This window comes from Lycorma delicatula, chromosome 9, assembly GCF_047948215.1.
Source record: "Lycorma delicatula isolate Av1 chromosome 9, ASM4794821v1, whole genome shotgun sequence".
Classification (NCBI taxonomy): Eukaryota; Metazoa; Arthropoda; class Insecta; order Hemiptera; family Fulgoridae; genus Lycorma; species Lycorma delicatula.
Window position 1 is genome coordinate 4,316,907 of NC_134463.1, and position 22,096 is coordinate 4,339,002.

The 22,096-nt window shown below is 30.5% G+C and overlaps 1 protein-coding gene across 6 annotated transcripts in view; it reads left to right on the forward strand.

Moving 5' to 3' along the window:
* LOC142329663 (nuclear distribution protein nudE-like 1-B) overlaps positions 1–22,096 on the forward strand; it is an 89,292-nt gene that overhangs the window by 10,577 nt on the left and 56,619 nt on the right. For all 6 annotated transcript variants that reach the window (XR_012757561.1, XM_075374332.1, XM_075374337.1 and 3 more), the window contains 3 exons: positions 2,833–2,981; positions 7,938–8,074; positions 19,697–19,837. Coding sequence is in view for 5 of the 6 variants with exons in the window: in XM_075374332.1 (XP_075230447.1) it covers positions 2,833–2,981; positions 7,938–8,074; positions 19,697–19,837 (427 nt within the window). In the remaining variant the exon portion in view is untranslated. The remainder of the gene's footprint in view (positions 1–2,832; positions 2,982–7,937; positions 8,075–19,696; positions 19,838–22,096) is intronic.

Genomic DNA, 22,096 nt, shown 5'->3' on the forward strand with positions numbered 1-22,096 from the left:
AAATAATGTCAGAGTTGTTAATCAACATTATTTCCTATGATTTACATTGTTTATTATAACTGCTTGCAAATTTATTGAAAGTAGAAAATCTGTTGATTGGTAATTTCCTAGCAATTTTATCATAGTAGATGTAGTTGTGCAGTTTTATCATATTTTAAATATTTATATTTATTAGGAAGATAGCTAATGTCAGCTTGTTCATCATATCTTTTGTGATAAAATGTTTTTGCTGTAAATTTTACCTGTTAGTGTTTAATGAATAAATACAGATGGAATGAATTTTGTTTGTTTGCAATTATATTAATTTATATATAGTATTTGTATTTGCATAACATATTATTTCAAAATTAAAATGCCATTGCTTTCAGAAAACAATTTTTTACAAAAAAATAAAAGAGAAAATGAAAACAAAATTTTGTATTGTCTAATTAATTTCAAAAATGTTTTCCATCAGATGAAGGCCACATCTATTGATTATTAAATAAAAAAATATTCAGTATAAATGGAAATATATTTAATTGAAAGTAAATTAAGAAAAAATTGACCACCGTGAATAACTGAGAAGACAATAGTTAAATACAGTTAGGCTAAATTAAATTAATTAACAGATTAACTTTGTATGAATTATCTGTAGGATATAAGCATTACACTCTATTTAAATTGGATATTAACATTTTTTTAAATTTATTGTGTTTTTAAAAAAATTATATATATATATACGAGGTGCGACAATAAAGTAATGAGTCTGATTTTTCTTTGCAAGATGTGGCAACCCTGCAGCTTGCGTAGGCACACCATCTTTGACCTTGGTCTATAAGCTACTTCTAGTCCAAGCGGCACATTGATGCAACTGCTCAGTCGTGAGTTGTGCTGTAATAAGTGAAGATGTGTTTGTGTCTCTCGCACAGCTTTTTGGACATCTTGTGTTGTTTGAAAATGGTGTCCCTTGACTGCTATTTTGACTCTTGCAAATAGAAAAAAGTTGCACGGAGCGATATCTAGTGAATAAGGTGGCTGTGGTAGCAGTGAAATTTGTTTTGAGGTTAAAAATTGCTGTACTGACAGAGCAGTATGGGATGGCGCATTATCGTGATGCAGAATCCAGTTATCAGCAATGTTGGCATGGACACGAAGAACTCGTTTACGAAGTCTTTCTAAAATTTCTTTGTAGAAATATTGGTTAACTGTTTGTCCAGGAGGCACCCACTCTTCATGAACAATTCCCTTGGAATCGAAGAAGCACAGAAGCATGCATTTCACTTTTGACTTTGACATGCAAGCTTTTTTTGGTCTGGGTGATCTCTTTGAGCAACATTGCGAACTTTGGCATTTTGTCTCTGGATCGTATTGAAAAAACCAACCTTCATCTCCAGTGATAACACGGCTCAACAAATCTGGATTGATTTCCGTTTGCTCTAATAGATCGGCTGCCACATTTTTTCCTGTTTCTCGCTGTTGTGTGAGATTTATAGGGACCATTTTTGCACAAATCTTTCTCATACCAAGATCTTCAGTTAATATTAGACAAACCGTTTCTTGATTGATGTTGAGTTCTTCTGCAATCATTTTCATGGATAATCTTCGATCAGATCATATGATTTCACACACCCTGGTCAAGTTGACATCTGTCCGTGAGGTTGATGGTCGTCCACTGCGGTCTTCATCTTCAACATTCGTTCTGCCTTCACTAAAAATTTTATGCCACTGAAAAACTTGAGCTCTTGACATAAGCTCCTCTCCAAAAGCCTTCTGAAGCTTATAATAAGTTGTCATCACGTTTTCACCCAATTTAACGCAAAAAGAAATGGCATACCGTTGCGCAATATTTCGCGGTTTCATTTCTGTGGCGAGGGACACAAACACGTGTTCACTTATTATGGCACAACTCACGACTGAGCAATTGCATCAATGGGCCACTTGGACTAGAAATATCTTATAGACCAAGGTCAAAGATGGTGTGCCTACGCAAGCTGCAGGGTTGCCACATCTTACAAAGAAAAATCAGTCTCATTACTTTATTGTCGCACCTCGTGTGTGTGTATATATATATATATATATACTAACTTTCTCTTATTTTTAGAGTAACTATGCTGCAGCTGCTTTATTCTGAAAAAAACCTACCAATTTATCATTCCCAGATGCAACATAACCCATCATTCATTTTGTTGTCTTTCTTGTATGTCTGAATTATCTCAAAACAATGTTTTTGTTTTATATGGTTTGCTCACATTTCAACCAGCGCATTTTATCTGTTTTTTTACATTATATCATTCCCTGATCAAAAATCAGATTTTTCCCTCTGTAGTCTCATCAGTAAATTAAGTACTTTTATACCATTTTCAGTTCAAGAGATTTTGTTTTTACTTGAAATTTTGTATTCTCTCATCAAATATATTAAATCTTTTTTTAATATCTTATATATTCTGATATTTTTTATTTTAAATTCTGATGTGAGATAGTTTTTTTTTTCATGAAGACATATGCCTTTTAAAAAAACAGATATCATTTTATTAAATCTTCTATTACTCTACATGAAGTTATCTATACCATTTTATAAACAAATATATTAGGTTAAATAGGTAAATATAATATTTACCAGTATGAATTTATGATATTATGTTATCAGTGAACAAATGAAAAACGTTTTCAGAAAATATGTGTACAAAATTAAAAATGATAAAACCAGACAAATCAGAGATGTTTTTCTGAAAAATCTGTTTCACTTTGCTAAATCAGTTATATTATAAATCTGGCTTCTGTTTATTGATTGTATAAGTATTTCTTTCGTATGAAAAATTTTTTTGTTGTAAATGACCAAAATGTTTTTTCCAGGATAAACTGGAACAGACTCAACAAGAACTCTCAGCTCAGGTTTCTGAATTACAGGATGAAAGTGCACAGTGTCGAAGTAGAGAAGAGAATTATGTTAAATACATTAGAGAATTAGAACAGAAAAATGATGATTTAGAAAGAGCTCAAAGGTATTATTTGCTCACATTATTATTTATTAAGTAATATTAGTTTTTTTGTGATGTTTCCAATTGACAGAAAGTCTGATAAATGTGTGAAATATTGATAGCTGTAAAAGTATTTTGCCATTGATCTGTTAGAATTCTGTACTTAATTCTCAATCATCCAGTACTGTTAAATATTAAAATTTATTTTTTTAAGCAATCAATTTAATATTTTTTACTTATTATTTTGCCCTCTTTCTAATTATCTTTTAAAATATGATAGATGTAGAATAAGGTCTGTATGTATGCATTTACAGCAGTATGCAAGTTAATCCAAATACAGATGTTATATAATAAAAAGTAAAGAAAAAAAAATCATACCTGTACAATTTGTGTACATCTAGTAATTAATATGGCCTCCTTTATTCTTAATCATGTCACATACATGATTCAGCGTCAATTCAACAGGTGTACTACACATTTTATTGATTTCTTCATTGTGAAACCGTACAATATTATTGCTTTAATGAGCTTAATTTTTGTGATACAATTCATTTTTGAGAATTGTTTTTTGATCGTTGCCTAAAGATTTTTAATTTGGTTTATCCTAGTCATGGGAGCACTTATAATTTTTTCATTTTTGAAAAATTTTTCTACTTTTTTGGCAGTATGACATGGCACCAAAACTTGTTGGAACACTGAAGTTGTGACAACCTTTCCTTCAGAATCTTGATGCAGCTACCACTTTTCAAACATACCATCTTTGGAAGTAATAAACAAGGCCTTCAAATGCGAAACAACCCCAAAACATTTTTTTCTGGGGATGTTGGGTATGAGCTGTTGATGTATTTTCATCTGATGCTTTTCTAACATACGGAGAAATTTTACCTCTGAACATAAAAGTGTGATTCATTAGAAAACATAAAATTTTTCCGGTCTTCTTTAGTCCAGTTAGAATTTGTTTTGTCCCACAAGAGCCCCCTTTTTTTTTTCTACACAGTGCTGGTGTTAAAAGCTGCTTTTTAGCTGGCCAAAGAGTTTTCTGTCCAGCTGCAAGAAGCCTGCGTCTAACAGTTGTCACATGTAAATCTCTTCCACAGGCTGCTAATTCTTTATTTACATCCACAGCATATAATTTTAGATCAAGTTTACTTCTCACTAGTAACCAAACCTGTGTTGTGGTTTTTCTTTTATTACCACATTTTCCTGTACTTTAAGGTGAGAAAGAAGCTTCTCTAAATTGTTTTAAAATAGCATTCACAGTCTATAGTCCAACACCCCTACTCAGAAGTAATTTGTTGTCGTTGTGATACTAATATGCTTAGAAAGAGAAACAGTTTTCAAATGCTTTCTTGGACTTATGTCCATTATTATATATAACCAAGACACACAAAACAAAAATATGAAAATATGATTTTGTAATAAAAAATGAAAAAAAAACATTCACAAGACACTGTTTATAACATGAAAATTTCTAAACAACCAAATAACAATAACCTCACATAATACAGACAATTTAAAGAATGAATGTGGTTAATCAGTGTAGTTAAAACATAGAAATAAACATAATATTCCCTGTGTTCAGATTAATTTGCATGCTACTGTATGTATATTGCAGTTATAGCTTAATAATAAATACCAAACCTCATTACAACTAAAATTAAAAATATGTTAATTTTTATGTCACTTGCAAAATGATAGATTCAATTTTAAACGTACTGCTCCAAATGCTGTAATGTCATCTACATGAAAACAATTATGAAATTTTCATTAATTTCAGTTGCTTATTATTAAGGTAATACTAATCAGGAAAAATTGGCAATTTTGACAAGCTTTATAGATTATAGGTTTTAAATAAAAATGTTTCTACTTTTTTTATTCAAGTAATTAAAACAAGTCCCAATTTGATATCTTTAACAGTGGAGAATTAGGTAGATTTTATTAACTGGCCCTTTAAGATTTGCTGAGAATACAAATAAAAAGACAGCACAGATTATAAAAGTCCCGGTAGAAGACTGGAAATAACTTTGCTTTTAATAGAATAAGATGGATTTATAAAAAAAGTGTTACTTATTTTGAAACAACATGAATTTGGTGTGTAAAACATAAGTATAATCCATGCCATTGTAATGTATAGGATAAATGAAGTATGAAATTACTAAAAAAAATGTAAAACATGCATTCATTACTGCATAGTACAGGTGGTGCAGTGAAACTGGAAATTTTGGAATCCGTGTAGGTGTACCATAAGTGAGAGAAAGATGTTAAACTAGAACAGTAATGGACATTGTGTTGGAGCTGTGGAGTGATGTAGAGTGTGTGGTTGCTGTAGGTGTGTTTTATCGACATGGGGATATTATGACAGCTGCACAAAGAGTGTTTCAGTAACACTATGAGAGCCTGCTCGACAATCAAGTTCCTTCTTTACGTACAGTCAAAACTTGGGTTCATAACTTTGAAGAGACTGGTTCAGCTTTGAAAAAACGTAGTGGGCATGTATTTTCTGTATTTACACCAGAAAACATTGATGTCTTGAAAGCTGTAGTGTTAAGAAACCCTCGTCAGTCAGTGCAGAAAATTCCCTCGTCATTGGAGCTCTGATGTCGCAGTGGGCAAAGAATACTTTATAACCTGAAATTTCATCCTTACAAGATTCAAATTGTCCAAGGATTGTTTATTGCGTCTGCAGTTTTGTGAAAAACTTGTCTAATATCAGTGAGAATGCTAACTTAATTGAAAATCCTCGGATGTCAGGTGAAGCCCATTTTCACTTAAATGGATATTTGAATAAGCAGAACTTCCATTAGTGGGCACAAACAATCCCTGCTCAGCTTCACCAGCGTCCATTACATTGTGCCAAACTTACTGTATGGTGTGCAGTTTTGTGGCTTTGAGTAATAGGCCCTTCTTTGAAGATGAATGAGTTCTGCTGTCACTGTGACATCTCACTGTTATGTTGACATTTTTTGCTCCTAGGCTCTCAAGATTTGGAAGAGAATAGAGCCTAGGAGCAAAAATGCTCCTAGGAAAATAATATTCTTCCAAATCTTGACCTTCAGCAAACCTGGTTTCAGCAGGACGAAGCCACCTCACATACTGCTCGACAGTCTATGGCGGCAGTGCGACGTTTGTTTGGGGATTGCTTAGTTTCAAGGACTGCTAACATTATTTGGTTGCCATGGTCTCCAGACCTTTCAGTCTACGACTTCTTTTTATGGGGATAACTGAAGAGTATTATGTACCACACTAGACTAAGAAACCTTGCCCAGCTCAAAACAAAGATTGAAGAGATAATCACCAACATCCCAGAGAACACATTGCACTGCGCTATGCAAACTTTTCAGAATTGACTTACTGAATGTGTGTGCAAAATTGGACAGCTCTCAAGTGAAGTAATTTTTTTCATTGAAATTTCCACTCTTGTAGAATATATTTTCAACAATAAATAAAGGTTAGTAACTTTACTTAATTTTTCAAACTATTTAAAATTTTCCCATTTCTCTGCACCACTCTGTGTATGTAGAAAATATATTCTAGAAATGTATAATTAATAATTTCAGTAGATTATTCATTTCAGCAGGTTTAATTTGTAAACTTTAAATTATATATATATAATTTATACATAGGCTTTTTATAAATTAACCAAAGGTCGGGATTACAAATAAACTGGTTTCCATAGCAATACAGCACTTGCGCTGTAAACATCACCTAAGCTTAAATATTTTCACACATAGTTACTCGCAATTTCATTCTGTATCATTTGCAAGGTACATAGCATTATTAATTTTTTTGCAAGTAAAAGGAACATTTGCAGAAGACATCTACCATCAGCTGTGCATAGTTTATGGTAATAATGTAATAAGTGATATTTCTGTGAGAGAATGGTCCAGGAAATTCAGGGACGGGTGAACTAATGTACATGATGAGGAAGGAAGAAAACATTTCATTGTGAGTGATGATCTTGCTGAAAAAATTGAATATGCTGTTGGTGATAAATGCTACTTTACAATTATTAAATTTGGTGAAAATTTTCCTCAAATTTCAAGTTCTGCTCTTTATAGAGTTGTTACAGATAGATTTGGTTTCATAAGTATTATGTGTTATGGGTACCGAAACAACTTACGGATCCCCACAGAATAAAAGGAATGGGATCAGCATTGACTTTTCTTCAGCAAGACGACAATTAAGTAAGTGAAATTCTTGACAATATTGTTACTGGGGACATGGCATAGATTCGGTTCACAATATTGAGACAAAAAACAGTTGTAACAGTGGAGTCACACACACTTGCTGAACTAACCCAAAAAATTCAAACCAACCATTTGAACAAATAAATAAATGATATGCCATCATGTTTTAGGATTATAAAATAATTTTGTTGGTATAATTTATGAAGCCAAGAATAACCACAGATGTTATTGTGAAACATTGAGAAAGCTTAGGAGAGTGATACAGAATAAAAGACAAGGGATACTAATGAAGGAGATCATTTTTTGCATGATTGCATGGGCTCACACTGCCACTAGCACTAAGGGTGTACCAAAAAAGTTCAGCAGATTTTTTACCATCCCCCTTATATCCCTGATTCGGTAACGTCTGATTTTCATTTGGTCACAAAACTTAAGAATTGGCTGGCTATTCAACACTCAAATACAATGATGAACTCATGGGTGGAGTCAATGAACTCGTTGATGGGTACTTTAGCAGCATTGTTCTTTGAAGAGGGAATGAAAAAGCTGGTGTCAATATAACAATATAAGTGCTTGGATTTTGGCAGGGACTACGTCGAGAAGTAATGCAAGTATGAGTGAAACTTTTGTACATAGTACATTTTTTCAGTTTATTTTGTTTCTTTTTATTACTCAGCTGGAGGTTAATTTATAAACAGTCCTCATACATATTTAAATACAAAATTTTTGTCAAGTTGAAATTGAAAATATATATTATTATATCTACTTTAGTAAATTTATTAATTATTTTCAGAGCTATGTATGTTTCTTTGGGTGAATTTGAACAAAAACTGAATTCTTCAATAGAAAGGAATGTTCTGTTAGAATCAGAATTAGACGAGAAGGAAAGTTTAAAAGTTATGGTACAACGGTTAAAAGATGAAGCTAGAGGTATTGTATTTGTATTTTTATATATTTTTAGTTTTTAACAATAGTCAATGAAAATTAAGCTTGAGATTGCAATATAAATTTCGTTCATAATAGATAATACCAAAATCTCATGTCATTTCATAGTTTTATGAGATGAGTTTTATGTCGGTTTCCTCAAGAAATTGACATAAATTTACAATTTTGTGGTAGTAAAAATTTAATTATTTTTTTTGTAGATATTAATTATATTGTTTTTCATCTTGCTATTTAACATATGCATATGGTAAAAAAATCTGTTCATTCCACATTTTATTTTTTATGAAAAGAAATGAATCCCAAAAAAACTTTTTTATTTGTTTCAAGTAATTTTTTCACTTTTCTTGCTTTAAAATATGCATGCACTAAGTAAAAAGTTACAGAACTACTCGATGAAATAGTCAACTATTGAAGCACGAGACAAATATTCCATTTTCAAAAAATGAAAAAATAGAATGAAAGTGAAAAATAGAATGCTTTTGCCAGGAATTGATCATAGGATCACCACAACTAACATGTTTTGAAAGATCTTTTCTTATTAACATCAACAAGTTCGTTAGAACTTTGCCAGTAAGAGTCGGCAGAACTGAACAGCACAGCGAAGTCAACAGACTATGTTTGCAGTTCTAAACATGACTTAACCTAAAAGTGAAATGAAAATGGGAGGAAAAATTAAAAAATAAGCATGAAAACAACATTGTATTTCAGTTCAATTAGATTTGTAATAAAATTTTAAAATACTTTTAAAAAATACCTCGAATTTTGTTAGACAACATTTTTTTCTTTCATTTGATAAACCGCAGGACTCTATTATGTATGTTACTTTTTCTCAAAAAGATAAGTTTATGAATTGCACCACTAGGTAGCAGTACTTTACGGCACCTTTTAATTTAAAAATGATTTCGTACAAAAAATTGATAATGTACTTGAAATGGTAAAATTTAAAAAAAGATATACTACAGCTTGTTTTAATAGTAAATGCTCTTATGTAAATGAAAGTACTGAAGATGAAACAGTTTTTTTTAATTCCCATCAATCACTTCATCAAAAAAAATGAAAGTATTAGTTTATAAGATATTATCTATCCTACTCTACTAAATTGAATTTGTATGTGTGTGTGTGTGTGTGTCCCTTAGCTTAGCACCGGAATATACCGATTACTAGTGGAAAATCCCGATTTGTTAGTACATGTTTCATAGTGGTCAGGTGTATACTTGTTATTGTAGATCGATATACCATATATATATATGTATATATATTTATATGAAATATATATCAACGTTTTAGGAAAATTAAGTATTTTTTAACCAAATCTGAATTTTCAGATGAAAATCTCAAATATCTCAAAAACTGTCAGTCCTAACGCTCTGAAAAATTTTTTCAACTCCCCCCCATTACCATCCCAGTGGTACCCATTGGATGATAATATTTTCAAGTGTCCACAGGGTGCTGTTTGGAAATTGGGAAGGGGGTGCAATGGTGTGTCACCGTAATATCTTGGCAACTGCTCATCTGATTTTCATGATTCAAATGGCGCATGTATCAGCAGGTCGAGCCCTAAGTGTTTAACACATCAGCTATACTCTTGATCAACCAGATCTTTGTTATCTGGAAATTAAATTTTTTAGTTCTATGTTTTGATTACACTCGCCTGCCGTAAAACGTGCCGATCTGATCTTTTGCTAAATACACTGAAACCTCTGCTGTAGCGCAGTTGTAAAGTATAAACTTATGAAGAGTAAAAAGTAGAAAATAAAAAATTGTATAAAAAAACTTTTTAAAATACCACTCTAAAATTAAACACACTAAAATGCAAAAAATAATTTTAATAACATGACAACAAGCTTTGATGTTGATATGTAAGATGTGAAATTCATAGCTTCAAGTTAAAAATTTGATGTTTTTACCAATTTTTACTTCCTTATACGAAGTAAAAGAAGTATTGTGATTGCGAAAAGTTTGGTTTTCAGATTTTGATGAAAATATCCATTTTGACCATCCCTGAATCTAATTTTAGTTTCAGCATGACATCTGTACGTAAGTGTGTATGTACATACGTACATACATATGTATCTTGCATATCTCAAAAACAATTATCCGTAGGATGTTGAAATTATGGATTTAGGACTTTAACATCTAGTTGTGCACCTCCCCTTTTCATTGCAATCTACTGATCCAAAAGTGTCAAAAAAGCCCAAATCCAAAAAAAAATGGTTTTTGTACTTTTTCTTAACTGCAGTAATAAACCCTCATTGAGTGCTTTTCAACAACATATCATAAGTGGTACTTATTTTCATTGGTTCCAGAGTTATAGCCAAATTAAATTTTAATTAATGAAGTATTTGGATTTTTTTTAAAAGGAAGGCACATCAGTTCGAATAAGACGTCTTTTTTTTTTTTTTTTAATTTAAATATATTGATTTATTTATAATAATTATTAACCTCTGATTGTAAAAGTTTTTTTACAATAAATAATAATTCAATAACAATAAAAAAAATATTAAAAAATATCAGAAGATATTAATGAAATAAAATTTTGATGTACATTTCATTTTAAAAAACTGTGTGTATGTTATTTAATAGATGTACAAAAGGAAGTCATCAGATTTTTTCTTACGCGTGATGAATGGCCTAAAGAGTGGGGTGCAAACACCCATAAGAAAAAATTGGCAATAACATCAAATCTTTAATTTGAAGCTATGACTTTCACATAATCTTACATACCACTATCAAAGCTTGCTGTCAGATCCATTCTCAGATACCGTCCTAATTTTATTTTTTACATTTTAGTGCGTTTAATTTAAGAATGGCGTTTTAAAAATTTTTTACTTATTTTTTATTTATTTATGTGATTGTTTTTTCTTCATAAAATAATGAACTAAAACCAAAAAGTAGGCACCAGAATGTACCGATCACTTAGCAGAAAATCCCGATTCATTAGTATTAATTTCTAGCGTTAAATTTCTAATTTAATTTTCGTTATATCAATTTTCATCATTCAAAAAAAAAACTTTACACAAGAGGTATCAGTTTTGGACGCCCAATAATCCTTTTTTAAGACACCGCCCGCCAGGGCAACCCGCCTGTAGGACCTAGCTGCAGAGGCGTGCCTATGACACACTTTGCAGCTAGTAGCTGCTAATAAAACAGAAAAACACAAACAGTAGGAAAATGTTACAAATGTGGCAACAAAAATTTGTTGTATAAAACAGAAATAAGTTAAATTGGTAGAATTTTTATTCTACAAGTAGATCTGTTTGATCTAATTTATGGAGAAATAAAAAAAGTTTATTTAATAATAATATAAAAAGTGTGTCCACGGAAATTATAAAAATCAAGGGTCTACACTTAAAAGTAATAAGTGCCATATTACATCACAGATCTTGATTTGTGGAGGTCATTATACTAGTTTTATTAAAAGGAAAAATATGGTATGAAGTGATGATGACTGTCAACAGAAAAAAATTTGCCAAGAAATTTGATAAATGTATATTTGTTCTAGAAAGGCAATAAATTTTAGTAATTAATTCATAAGATAACAATCAGTAGTAATACATACAAAAAAATAAAAGAATAATCTAACAAAACGCAGTGATATCCAAAAGAATTACAATTAAATTGTAAATTGTACAGTTAATTTCTTTGCTCAAATAACAAAAATTTCTGTAGTATAAATAAAACTTTTTTAACAAAATTACACTATCAAAAACATTAAGACACTACATTTCTATTATCAAAATTTATTATTAATTTAGAATTTTGTTAAAAAAGAATATCTGTTAAATACTTGTAATAGACAATAGATTTACAATAATAGATAAACAATGTTCAAGCGTTGCATATAATAAGCAAAAAATAGAAAAATTTGTTATAAAACTCTTACCGGCTCGATTTCATTTATTAAACAACAAATAATCAAGAATTGTATTATTTCTGTATTTATATTACATGATTACTGACATTTTAGAAGTATGATTTCTGATTAACTAACCTGTTCAAGTAATTCAGTAGAGTTCTTTTACTGACATCAAAATGGATGTTTGCAATCAGTTGTAATTATTTGTTGACTCAAAAGTGAGTTCATTATCAGTTTCAAATCTGCCCATTTACAATATATGGTAATAATTTCTGAAATTCATCTGGTTGTCATGAAATTTTCTGCATGGCATTATTTCATCAAATTACTGCTATAAAGTTCAATGAAGAACCAATTGTTTCCGTAATTCTAATTTAATATTAGTGCAGTATGTATCAAATTGATTCATCCTATTTCCAAAAACTCTATTTTTTAAATAAATGAAAATATAATCATGTGGTGAATTATAAAATACTCAAGTATGAAATTTTACTCAGAATTTTCACAAGTAATATACCTCCTTCAGATCTCACCACCCATCATTGTGGGTTATTACACATTCTGTAATCTGTGCAGCAACATTAGCAGAGCATCAAAATCTCCTGCTCTATATATGTATATATATATATACAGGCTGATATATGTAGGCTGATTATAGCAAGATTGAAGGTACATAAAATCTCCACATGAAAAGTATTCAAGAATAGATTTATTAATGTTGGTTGAGCTAATTATTTTTGATTCTCAATGCAGTTAAGAAAATACAGAATCTCTTAAGAACATCATAAGATGACTGTAGTTTACCAAAGTTTACCATATGTTACATTTTGGTTATAGCATTTTATAGTATATCTTACAAATACTTACGTAATTTGTAAGATATACTTGATGATAATTACTCTATGAGTAATTATACTGTATCTCTACTACTCTACTGATCTCTAATGTATCTCTTCTGTATCTATTTCGGTGGTTATACTGTATCTCATAATTTCTTTGTTGTACTCATTACATTTTATTTGTTTAATCTGTTGTTATTTATTACATTAAACTATATTGTGTTACATGGAATAAAAAATTCAGAAAACAAATTTTGATACAGAGATTGTCGAAATATCAAAACTGGAGGGGAAAAAACAGCAGCTAATTTCATTATAAACTAAATTGGTTGTAATATACATTATAAAATGCTAATGAACTTTATTTATTCAGGAAATTGTAACTTTCTTTTTAATGAAACCCACTTAACATTAATAATAGTGCATACTCATTTGGTGGGGTAAGACCAAAATAATAAAGATATTAAGTTTTGTTTAATTAACATTCATTGTACTTTTATTCAGTATATTGCTGCACATTGATTATACTACTTTGATGTATCTTATTGTAATACTATTTCCCTTTTTTTTTTTTTTGTTAATTTAATGAGATTTTTAACATTTGTCATTGAACACATATGACAGTCTAAGATATACATTTTCATTTTAATTATCATTAAACAAGACTTTATCATTATGTTTAAATGCTTTTTATTTTTTTTTGTATTGTGCATAAGCTTTGACAATTCAGAAAAATTATGATTTTTCTCAAAGCTATGGTTTTGCATACACATTTTCATTCAATAGATATACATAATCATTTACTTTTAAATTGAAAATAATAAGGATTTCAGTGATTATTTTGTAAGCATTTTATAAAACAGAAATTATAGAATTTAGGCAGGTCATTCAGAAAGTAAGAACCACATTCCATTTGTATAGCTTTCTTACAACAATGACCTGTTGGTCTCAATTATTCTTTTAGTGCTGTACAAAATTTTATACCTATACTCTGTGACAGAGTGGTTTCGTGTGTGTTTATAATGAATAACTCCGACAGGGATTTTTATTCTTTAAGATTTTGAGGGTTGGCATCCCCATGGCCATAACCTCTGCAGCTTTTATTCCCACAGAGCTGCAGAACACTGTACATTATACACATACACTACACCAAGAACACTCCAAATTACAACATATATCCGTACACAATGCAACAACATTCTACACCATTTTCTCTTTCAACACTGGGTGGTGTTGCAACACCTTACGAAATTCAATCGTAACCCAAGGTGGAAACTATCGTACTGATAGGTGAATAGTTGTATATAGTGAGTCTTGAACGATGTCCTCTGAGCACCCGGGCAAACCCAGTTGTATTTAGCACTAGCTCTTTTATGTGTGTGCTCTGCTGGAGTGGTCCATTACATCGCCAGTACTCGTGGGAACAAAATTACTAGTCCACAAATAATTAATATGGTGGTTGGAGGTCCATCTGAAAACCCACCAAAATTAGTCTTATGAAGAGGCCTCATTAAGCATTGTCTGACAAGGATAATAGTCTAGTAGAAGAGAGTGCATTAAATCTTAAACATAAAAACAACCGATTCATTGTTCTCCAAAATAATCAAGATTGTCTCATCTTTCTTAATAAATAAAATTATAACAAGTTCAAGTGGTTCCCCTAAGAACATGAGAAAATTGCGAGATTGATTGATTTTAATCGAAACATTTAATGACAAGGAGAGTCGATCTATCTTACGTCTTCATAATATGGGTTATATAAATATAAGTTCACAAGTTAAATATAAGAATGCCACAAAACCCTAAAAACGAGCTGGGGAGTAATTTTTTGCTGAGACTTTGATATGGATGTCACTGAAATAGCTGGTGAGTTTCATTCCCAAGATGCAGAAGTAAAGCGTATAATGAAATGGCAGAGCGGAATGGAAATCCAAAACCTCTTATATTGACTTTCAACCTTCCAGTACGACCAGAAAAAATAAAAGTTAGTTAGTTATCTTTCAGTTGAAGTATAACCTTTCATTCTGAATCCACGACGATGTTTCAAATGCCAAGGATATCGTCACATTACATCTTGTTAGAAAGCGGATATCTGTGCTCGATCTGCTAAGGAAGGCCACAATGACACTAACTGCTAAGAAGATGAAAAATGTGTGAACTGCAGTGGTTCACATGCAGCCCGCTCCTGAGATTGCCCAACTTTTAAGGAAGAAAAGGCAATTCTCAGAAGCTATCTTTTCTGGCAGCAAGCAGAGAGTATAAAAAGACAATTAACTTAGGGAAAAGGTTAAACCAGATTTCCAAGCTCCTACAAATTTAGGTAATCAGTGTGGATCCTGCAATGAGCTAAAGAAAGTTGTTCAGATAAGTTTTACCCGTACAGGCAGGAGTAATCACAGCTGGTTATAAGCCATTTAATAAGCTCCCTGGTAAGGGAATCCAGATAACCATCCCCTCTGGGATGTTATCTGCAACTTTCCATTCTTATAGTGGAGGATATGGTTGAGAAACCACCCGACCCAAGGCATTGGGGTTCTTTAAAATCAAAAATACAAAAAAGAAAAACCAGATCACATACAACTAAATTTTTTAATATATTTTCGTACAATTTTGTATCTATAAACTATCTTTACTTATGAACATTATCAATGGAACGTTAAGAGGTCTTTGGTCCAGCAATGAAGCTGTTAGAGTATTGGCACACACACACATGAACCACTAATCATGTGCTTCCAAGAAACACATCTACAACAAGATGCAGTAGAACATTACTCAATGGAATATTAGAGGTCTTCAGTCCCACCATGAAGATATTAGAGTAATGGCACACGCACATTAACCACACTACTAATCATATGCTTCCAAGAAACACATCTTCTAAAACAAGATGTAGTAATACTCAGAGGCTATTTCTGTGAAATGTGACTCTAATAGACATTAGAGAGAGTGATTGAGTAGCTATTTTTATGAAGAATGAGGTGTTGGCTACAACGATTTCACTAGCCATCCTTATTCCTGCTGTTGCTGTGAAGGTCTCAATCCCTCAATCCCCTTCAAATTGCATATCTGCAATTTGTTTCTCTCACTGTACTGAACTGAGTTCAGTACAGAAATGTAAAATTGCTCTAGAAATGTAAAATCTCCTCACACAAATCCCATCACCGTTGTTAATAGGAGACTTCAATACCCACCATATTTCCTGGGGCTCATCTTTCTGCTCCTCTCGAGGAAATTTGATAGAGTGAGACAAGACTTGCACCTTTGTCTACTGAATGATGGGTCACACACATTCGTGTCCTTATCATCTGGTACATTTAACAACATCGACCTCTTCGTATGCTCACCAAGTTTACAACCCCGACTTAATTGATCTGTTTGTGATGAGTTTGACAGCAGTGATCACAGGCCAATTATTATTGCTTTTGGTGTTGACCACGAGGTTGGCCACGGAGATGGATTATTGAAAAGGCGGATTGGAACAGTTACCATAAAGCCTTCCCATCATAGTATGATTATGGTACAGACATCCTTGATCAACTTTCCTCTTTTACATCCATGGTACTTGAGAATGCTAATAGATATATATCCCACAAACATCAGGTAACCCTACACGTACTTCCATTCCTTGATAGAATGATGATTGCCAAAACGCTATTAGCAATCGACAGTAGGCACTACGCAAATTTAACCGAAGGCCTATAACTGAACATTTAAATTTATACCGTAGGGCTAGAGGTTCTGTTGTTGAGTATTCTTGGACGTCAAGAGGAAGTCCAAGCTTTGGAAGATTTTTACTCTAGACATCCTTTAGTTACTGAAATCTATAAAGCAATTGCAGAGTTGAACCATCACAACACACAAGTGAGTTTTTGTTGGATTCCTAGCCATGTGGGAATTCCAGGTAATGAACGTGCAGATTCCACCGCTAAAGATGCCTGTAATCAACCTTCCTTCACCACTCGTGTTCTACTTCTGACATTATTAATTGTATAAAACAGTCTCTTCGAGTAAAGTGTCAAGGTGACTCAACAGCTATCATTGATAACAAACTCTGGCACATTAAAGATTCTGTATTACTTTGGGACTCCTCATGCAGAAAAATTCATCGTGAGGAAGTGGTCCTCTGTCGATTCCAATTAGGACATACCAGAGTCACATACAAGTACCTGATGTCAGCAGGACAGGCATAACTATGCGCACAATGTGACTGCTGTATGACTGTGGGCCACATACTTGTGGATTGCATTTGCTATGTGGTGTTGCGTTGTAAATTTAAATTGCATAGAAACATTTGCCAAATTTTGTACAATAATAAGGAAGTTTTAGATGGTGTTGCTATTTTTACAAAGTGTTAATATTTTACACAAAATTTAAAATTGTAGTATTTATTTTTTATTCTAGTGCTGGAAGAATTATTAATAAAATATTATTAGTGTTGAAGAATTATTAATTATTTTAACATGTTTGTTTTTCTTTTCATTTAATTGTAAAGATTTTTATATTTTTTATTCTATATCCAAGAAGGTACCTTTATACCCCTCTCAGACTTCGTTAGGTTTCAATTAACCACACATCTCAGGAATGGTCGAACTGAGAATGTACAAGACTACACTTCATTTACACTCATACATATCATCCTCATTCATCCTCTGAAGAATTATCTAAACAGTAGTTACCGGAGGCTAAACAGGAAAAAAGAAAGAAAGACTTTCTTTATATTTATATTTAAATTTTATATATATTTTTTATGTTTTTCCTGTTAAATAAATTGTACCTTATTAAGTTTCCCACTGTGATATTAGTTATACATTTTTTAGTGTTATTAGTTTTAAGATTTTTATTGATATTTTATCTGTGTTATTAGTTGTAAGTTTTAGATTTTAATATTTCAGTTTTTAACCTAGGTTTAGTTTTTATGTTAATTTTTTAATCTTTGTTTTCCAAGTTGGGGCCCTTTACATCCTTCTTGGATTTAATTAAGTTTTTTTATTTTGTAAAAAATTTTATCTTTACTTTTTAGTTTTACACTTATTTTTAATTTTAGTTTTACAGCTATGATGATAGTTAAGTATTTTTTAAAAAGAAATTTTAGCTGTGATATCAGTTATAAGTTTTTGTTTCATTTTTAAGCTAGTTCTGTTTTTTGTTTTGCTATTTTTTTCTTCTTTAAAATTTTATTCTGGATGATGATAACGCCAAAGCGTTTTGAGCCCATAAAAAAAAAAATTGAAAATCTTACAGACTGAGGTATGATTGGTTGAATTCAACAAGGTGTTCGTATCATTTATTGAATACAACAAGGTGTTCGTGTTGTGGAAATTCATTGCCAAATTACTGCCATGTTTGGTGACAGTGTAATGAATGAAAAAAGTGGGTTTTTTATTTACAGCAGGGAGAACATATGTTCATGGCGAGCAATGCCCAGGATGCTCTGTCATAACTGAACACCTGAGAATAGATTGACAAACATGTTAAAGAGAACTGCCATTTCACATTAGACTAACCGTGATAAATTTCCTGTATGTTCATGGTCTCTTTTACATAAAAGTTACAATGATGTCAAAGACAGCTATTTGTGTGGCTTATTGGACTGGCAGAAGTCTTCTTTGATTATGGCATATGAAAACTAGTACGATGATTTGATAAATGCTTGAACTTAGGAGGTGATTATGTGATAAAATAGCTTTAAAAATGTAGATTATGGTGCATATATTAAAATTAAAATAAATACAGTAAAATTATTGTAAGACAAAAATGATTTTTACTTTCTGGATGATCCTCATACTAATTATGATCTTCATCCTATTTTCAAATGTTCAGTACTGTTATAATAACATTCGGCAGGTAGTAGCAGCATTGAACTATCTGATATTATTACAACTCTTGATTTATGATTTTATTTATTCAATGAAATTGTTATTATAGAATGAATATAACACACCTAAAACCATTTATTCATTCATTTAAAACTTGATTCTAAGAACAACAGTTACTTTTTGTTTGAATTTTATTATTTAAATAATAATAATAGTAATTTAAGGAGTTGATTTAGAATCTTACCCTCGCCTATTAAATTTGGCTCCTGTTTTTTTACTGGATAAGCCAGTGATGAAATCTAAAGAGGTTATTTCTGCTGTGAATGATTTTTTAACTGTTTAGTGTTTAAGTGATTTTTTAAATTATTTTCAGTGTTAAAGTTTAAAACTGAGGGCCAGTTATATTATGATGCCAAAAAGGTAGCCCAATTTACCCAAGGGCATATAAAAAATAGTTGATAAGGTTTCCGTCTATGGGAGGTCAAGTCAATTGAATTGTTTGATGGCCCTTGTGCACCTGGTATCTTTCTTGATGTTAGAAGTATGTAGGTTGTTAGGTGGATTTCCTCCAATTGGTATATTGCTTAGTTTCTTTCTGAAAGTGGTGCTTTTTGAGAAGGTTAGTCAGATTTGTTTTGATTTATTCAACCTTGGGTCTGAAGGATAGGACCTCCTATCCTAAGGATGACGTGTGCCATTTCTTTTATGTCTGCCTAAGGTATGAAGTTGAACATACCAATATTCATACAAATATCCTAATTCATAACATAATTCATACCAATTCACTTTAGGAATATTTTACATACAAACACATTTTTGTGTTTGTGTGTATATATATATATTTTTTTATTTTTTTAAAATTTTCTTGTATATATAAATTTGCTTAATTTCTTCCTTTCACTCCCAAACTGCTGGGTTTATTATGTTTCAATTGTGGATAGTAATTTTATTATTGTTCACATTGTGTAAATGGCAAAGGGTTATGTGTGAAATTTAATTTGACATAATCGGATTAAACTTTGAATTATGATATATTTTAGATTATTTTTTAATAGAAAGTTTTGTATGTTGTAATTTTTTTCTCTTATTTTAACAGATTTAAAGCAAGAAATACAAATAAGAGAAAAAGACCGTTGTGCTGAAGTTGAAAATAAATCGACTGGTAGCAGAAAATCAAGTTTGAAAATAATAGACTCGAATAAGATGTCGTCAGGGACACCAACTCCGCCTTTAAAAAGTAAGATTAATCAGGCATATCGTAGGACTTTAGCATTAAGTTGCTTGAAAAGCCTGCCTAGTAAGCACGATTGAATGCATGTATTTAAGCATTTACAGTTTTGTCTTTTTTTGGTGTTTATTGCTTGATTTTTACTTTTTTTATTTATATTTCATCAACTATTAAAAATACTGAATTATTTGTTATGTTCTACATATTTAATTTATTATTTTCCGCCTAAAATAATATTAGGTTTCTACTTTCGATCATGATTAGTATTAGATTAATTGTAAAGTTGACTTGTGTACTTTGTTGTAATTCCATGTAGAATTTTCCTTTTTTTGTGCTTCATTGCTAGGTTTTTCTAATATTTTACTTTAAAAAGTTTTTTTTGGCATTTTACAAATTGGTGGTCAAGTCTTTGGCTTGTTAATCAACTTCTAGTACATGTAATATTAATATCTAAACTATTTATGAAATATATTTCATCAAGGATTTTAAAAACAAATATATTTCAAGTTATTTATACCATAAAAATATTTTAGTAAGTTAATGTTTTAATTTTAGATAAAAAATGTATGAAATTGTTTTTACATATTTTTTTTTAGAACTATTGAATTAAAAACAGTATTCCATCATTTAAATATATTTGATAAGCAAAACAGTTTAGATAAATTAGTAGCATTTAGTATATTAGTAAGATTCTGCCTAGAAGCTTATAAGTAAATTTAATTAAAGAAATAACATTTAAAAAAAAAGAATTTAGTTATAGTTTCAAGTTTTTTTATTGTAATTTTTACAATAAGTGTTTATCGAAATTAACTTATTTTTAGAATGATTTTTTTTTATTAGTTTTTTCTGATTGGATTTTGTCATTAAAATTTTTTTTTTCTGTAAAAAGCATCTAAATATTAACAATTAATTAATATTTCCCTATATTTTGTTGCTTTGTTAGTTAAGAGAAGAAAATATATTAAGTAGTTAAGGAAAATATTTTAATGTTCTGAATTTAAATAATGTAGATTGAGTTACATTTGTCAATAATAAATTTGAGTGATTATATACATTAATAATTAAATTTTAAGTACAGTTGATTGCAATCTGTTTAATAACTAATCAATAAAGTTTATTTTCTGTCTTTTACAACTATGGGAGAATTTACTTTTGGATCATAAATTATGTTATTTATTTTGGAAGTTTCTTCAGTTTTGGAATTACCTGCTTTCTAGGAAAATTTTCAGTTCCATAGTTTCTTGTGAAACATATAAATTAGAAAGTTGAGTCCTTTTTTGTTTTAAATTCTTGTTTTATTGTCACCACCCATGAGGCAGTAATGAAAATTTATTTTTATCTTTCTCTAAAAAAATGTTAATTTTGTTTTACTGGTAAATTATTATTTGGGACTGCTTCTTAAAGAGAAAATTAAGATCAAACTTTATTTAATTTTTCATAGGCTACAATTTATGATGCGTGGATTATCCAGTCCTGTTGTGTTCTGCATTTATTTTCCCAAGTATAAAACAAATTCAAAACTATATCTTTATTATTAAATCCTTGTCTTTTGTAACTGCTTTGAATTTGATGAAATGTTCAAATTGTTAATTATCTTCGGTTTGTGTGTTATTCGTGTTTTTATGCAGCCTTTTATGTTGTTAGGTAATATGTTAATTTATTTTTTCACCTGTTAGTAAAAAAAAAAGTTATATTTATCTAGACAACAAAATATATAATAATAATATATAACATAATATTTAATTTCAATATGACATTTAGTCATATCTTAGAGGATAGGCATTAGCTTAGGGAAGGGTAAATTATTGTTCCCTTTAATTAATTTCCCTCTTTCTTATTATTTATTGTTTGCTAGGTTACTGTCCTAAATTCCAGCCATGAAACTATATTAATCATTACTTGATATAACCTGTTTGCTTGACCATAACCTTGTATTAATTCAGTATTCTCTGTTTGTGTGATTATATGTGTGCTTTAAATAAGCTTACATGAAATATTAAGTCAGTATAATTCTGATGGTGCACTTTCCCTTTCTACCTTGGAGAGAACTCTGTTTGACTCAGCACTTGTATACTTTCACTCCATTTGGAAATTCAGTTCAATAAATTTCAAACATCATTTTAAATATCAAGGTGTTTTAATCTTTTTATTAAAATGTTATTTATGGTAACTTAATTTTTACTAGATTATAATCTTACTGTGCGATATCATTCTGCCGTTTATTTAATATTTTTCAATATTCTTTTTTTTGTATGTAAAATTCAGTTT